Source organism: Frankliniella occidentalis, unplaced genomic scaffold (genome assembly GCF_000697945.3).
Source record: "Frankliniella occidentalis isolate FOCC.00 unplaced genomic scaffold, Focc_3.1 Scaffold48, whole genome shotgun sequence".
NCBI lineage: Eukaryota > Metazoa > Arthropoda > Insecta > Thysanoptera > Thripidae > Frankliniella > Frankliniella occidentalis.
In genome coordinates this window covers 542,886-546,667 of record NW_026267178.1, presented here as the reverse complement: position 1 = coordinate 546,667, position 3,782 = coordinate 542,886, and the positions used below count along the sequence as shown (strand labels likewise).

The following is a 3,782-nucleotide window of genomic DNA, read 5'->3' as shown; positions in this document are numbered from 1 at the left end:
GGCCCGCCCGCCCCGCCCCGCCCCGCCCCGCCAAGTCATCAGCCACTCCTCATCGGCAGCCTCGCCCTCGCCTCCTCACTGACTGTTGTTGTTTGCTTGTTGTTGCAGTGGACGGCGCGTGGTCAGGCTGGTCCTCGTGGAGCGACTGCAGCGCCACCTGCGGCCCGGGCGTGCAGCGCAGGACGCGCACCTGCACGAGCCCGGCGCCCGCCAACGGCGGCAAGGACTGCCCCGGCGCGCCCGCGCAGAAGGCGGACTGCGTGTCCGAGTGTCCAGGTGAGTCTAGCGCCAGATGGGCGGCGTGTGCCTGAAAGTGATGGCGCGGATACTGCACCCACAAACCACGTTTTGACATCCAGCAAAAATGTTCTTGACCTGAACGTGAACTTAAATATTTTGCTTAATCCAATATGATTTGCACTCGTTTGCATTGCATCAATGCTACTGCATGCGTGAAGAGGAAGTTCAATATTCAAGTACAGATTCAAGAAGCCGAGACAATTTTGTTTGTTTCACAGACGGACTTCTTTGGGGGTGTCGTCATTTTGACTGACCTGGCCCACCTTGGAGGGGGATGTTAAGGGGCATAGGGTTGTGTAGAAATGGGGTAGGAGGGGGGGGGGGGTTGCGAGAACCTCACTGAGATTAGTTGGTCGTAGGGGTCTTTGAGGCGGCGACCGTGCCCCGGGACGGGCCGGGCTCGGGTCGGGCGGTCGGTCGGTCCGCCGCGCGTCTCCGCCCGCCGCTGTGGTTTCGGCCTCCCGCCAGTGACCCGAAGAAGATGATAAGGCTGATAACGCCCTGGAGCAGCGAGGGGGTACCATTAGACTAATGGCTCGGCTTTGGAGAGTCGGTGGTGCCAGAGGAGCCGGGAGAGACGCTACAGCTCAGCTCGGAATAATACCCCCTGCCCCGCCCCCCTCCCCCGCCAGCGCGGAGGTACTCAGCGCTAATCAAAGGAAGTCGGCGGCGCAGAGACGACATGACATGAAATTGTCGCCAACAGAAGAAGAAAAGAGTCGCGGGCGCGGCTCGGCCTCCTCCTCAGGCTAACTTTTTAATGCCGCAAATGTCGGGTCGGGTCCCCGTTTGCAGAGCCGCCCCTATCTCGCCCCCTCGCGGGAAGAAACAACGGAAGATGCCGCCTGCCGGCGCCATGCAAATCGGCGCGGGGGTGGCCGCGTGGCGAGAGGCTGTTAGTTGTAATTGTCCCTGAGAGGTGCAGGGCGTTTTGGGGCGCGGCGGAGAGAATGCGCAGCGGGGCGGAGGGTTGGGGGTAGGCGGCCACCTTCCTCACTGGATTAGCACTAAACTCATTCTCACCCCTTTCTTTTCTCTGTGTTGCAGTTCGTCCCAACACCGTGCCGCAGGCCAAGTACGACGGCGTGCAGCTCACCGAGGAAGGTAAGCAGTTAGACAACACGGTGCTGTGGTGGTGGGTGCTAGTGGTCGTAGCTGCACGACGTCCAGTCGGAGCCCGCGAGCCGCACCACCTGGCGCTCTCTGTTTTTCTCAATCCACCGTGCGCTCCGCGGGGCGCGGGCCGGCCGTGTGACATGGCGTCCCCAGGGCCGCAGCCCCGGCCGGCCCAGCAGCCAACGTCTCAACGTATCCCGTTTTACCGCGATGAACAATGGGACCTTAGCTGGCAGCGACATTTTCTAGAAGAGGGCAGAGCGGGAGCAGCAGGAGGGGCGACGGGAGCGCAGCAAGGCATGGCGGCGGCCCTGGGGACGCAGCCCCCGCCCGGGCCCGGGGTGGCGCCACCAGCAGCGGAAACAGAGACGGAACAATTTGACTCGCCTTGACGGACAGTTGACTGAGCGGGCGTGTCGTCCCGGAGGGAGAGAGGGGATGGGGGTGGAGAGGGGGGGGGCTTAGCAGGCCTGCAGGCAGAGTCTTGTGAGGAGATGCGCGATAGCGTCCACGCCTCGTTCGCCAAGGAAGTGTTGTTGTTCCCTCTGGCTGTGCGGGAGAGACAGGGACAGAGAGCCTTGAAGGGTTAATGACAGGTAGGGCAGGGCGGGGTTATCGAGTGTCGCGCAGCCACGGCTTGGGCTCGCGGTGGTGGTGCTCTGCTGCAGTCGGTGTGGGGCGTGTTGCTCTACATCTGATAGCCGCAGCAGCCGCGCTAAGGCTGTCCCTGTACCCCCTCCCAACCCCCGCCTCCTTGCTAGCAGCAGCAGCACAGGCGGGCGGACAGCTGGGCAGGAGGCGAGGGGAAGGAGAGAAGGGGGGAGGGGAGGGGGAGGAGAGAGGGAGGGGAGGAGAAGAAGAGAGTGAGGGGAGGGGAAGAAGAAGCAGCGGCGCTTTTGGCCCCCGAGGCAGGAAATTAGTCCGCTGCATCTTTTGTCGTTTGTCCACGCCCGCCCTGCGCTCGCGACATTTTCCTGACACGTCGTCGTTCTTTTTCTGTTTAGACGGGCGTCCCTCTCGTCTCTGTGTGTGTGTGTGTGTGTGTGTGTGTGTGTGTGTGTGTGTGTGTGTGTGTGTGTGTGTGTGTGTCAGAGAGAGAGAGCACCACCCATGTCTGTGTGTCCCGCCGCCGCGTGGAGATGCTACAACTAATAATTTCTTGGGGCCAGGGTGGGGTGCGGGGCCCCCAGGCCCCAGAGGGGGCGGGCCGGAACCCCCCTCCCCCCTCTCTTTTTGAACGGTCACCGACCAGTGCACTGCGCTGTGCTGCGCTGCGCTCGGTGCTCCCCGACGGTGACAGAGACACACGGGCCCGCCTAGGCCCGCCCCAGCTTAGTATTCTGTATATGGAGGGAAGGACAAAGGGTGAGCGGGGCTGAGTGAGTAGTTGGGTTTTGTTTGAGGCCGAGAAAAAGAAACGGGACTGGCGGGGAAAGGGGAGAGGAAGGGGTGAAGTGAAGGGCGAGAAGTGTGTGTGCCCGTGCTCCATTTTTTCATTTTATTTTCTCTCTCCTTGGCGTTCTGAGAATAATGCGTTGCTCGACTTTTGTGTGAAGGTGATGATGTGGGTGTTAAAGTTTGCGCGAGGGAAAATAATATAAACCTTAATTTATTTTTATTTTTTGTCTGTTGCAGCTGAGGGCGAGCTCCACGCGGCCCTGTACGTGGGCCTGGGCGTGGCCTTCTCCGTCTTCTCCCTGGTGGCCGTGCTGCTGGTGCGCGTGCTGCGGCGACGCGGCCGCCGGGGTCGTCGCGCCTACACCGAGGCCTCCACCGGTGAGTCCCGACGGGCCTCCTCCTCCTCCTCCCTCATCCTCGGCAGCAGCAGAGGAGTAGTGCGCTTCGAGATCGGCGTCTCCGATCGTACAACGACAGCGCGGCCGGCCCGATCACTCGATCAGTATGCCTCCCACGCTGCCCCCTCTCCCCTCTCCCTCTCTCCCAGGAAGCCAAACTCATTTTCGGGTGTGACGCTCACGACAAGCCCGCGCCACGCCGCGCCACGCCACACGATCGTGTCGCGTCCAAACGAAACAATGGCCTTAAAGGTCCCGAGCCCGGGCCTATCCAGCTTCCCCGTACTTAGGCCCCTCTTCTCCTCCCGAAACACCGACGGAAGCCCGCGGTGTGTGACGCTCTCCAATGGGGCGCGACGTCGTGTTCCCGCTGCGTGTGCGCCGCGCCCGGACCCTACAGGACCGCGCCCTGCTCCTCGTCCATAAAGATGAGGTTTGATGAGAGCTGTCTGCCCTGTCGTTGTGAGAGAATAGAGTTTTTCTCCCCCTCTGGTCCGTCCGTGGTATGGTGCCCGCGGGCGGTCCGCTGTGGTCGTGGTCCGCCGCCCCGCCCCGCCCCGCCCCGCCCCG

General features: G+C 62.4%; 1 protein-coding gene across 1 annotated transcript in view; it reads left to right on the top strand.

Annotated features, from left to right (window-relative positions):
* Positions 1 to 3,782, top strand: part of LOC127749352 (netrin receptor UNC5C-like) — a 21,741-nt gene that overhangs the window by 8,549 nt on the left and 9,410 nt on the right. The window contains exons 2-4 of the mRNA XM_052267253.1: positions 109 to 276; positions 1,348 to 1,404; positions 3,052 to 3,192. Coding sequence (XP_052123213.1) covers positions 109 to 276; positions 1,348 to 1,404; positions 3,052 to 3,192 — 366 coding nt within the window. The remainder of the gene's footprint in view (positions 1 to 108; positions 277 to 1,347; positions 1,405 to 3,051; positions 3,193 to 3,782) is intronic.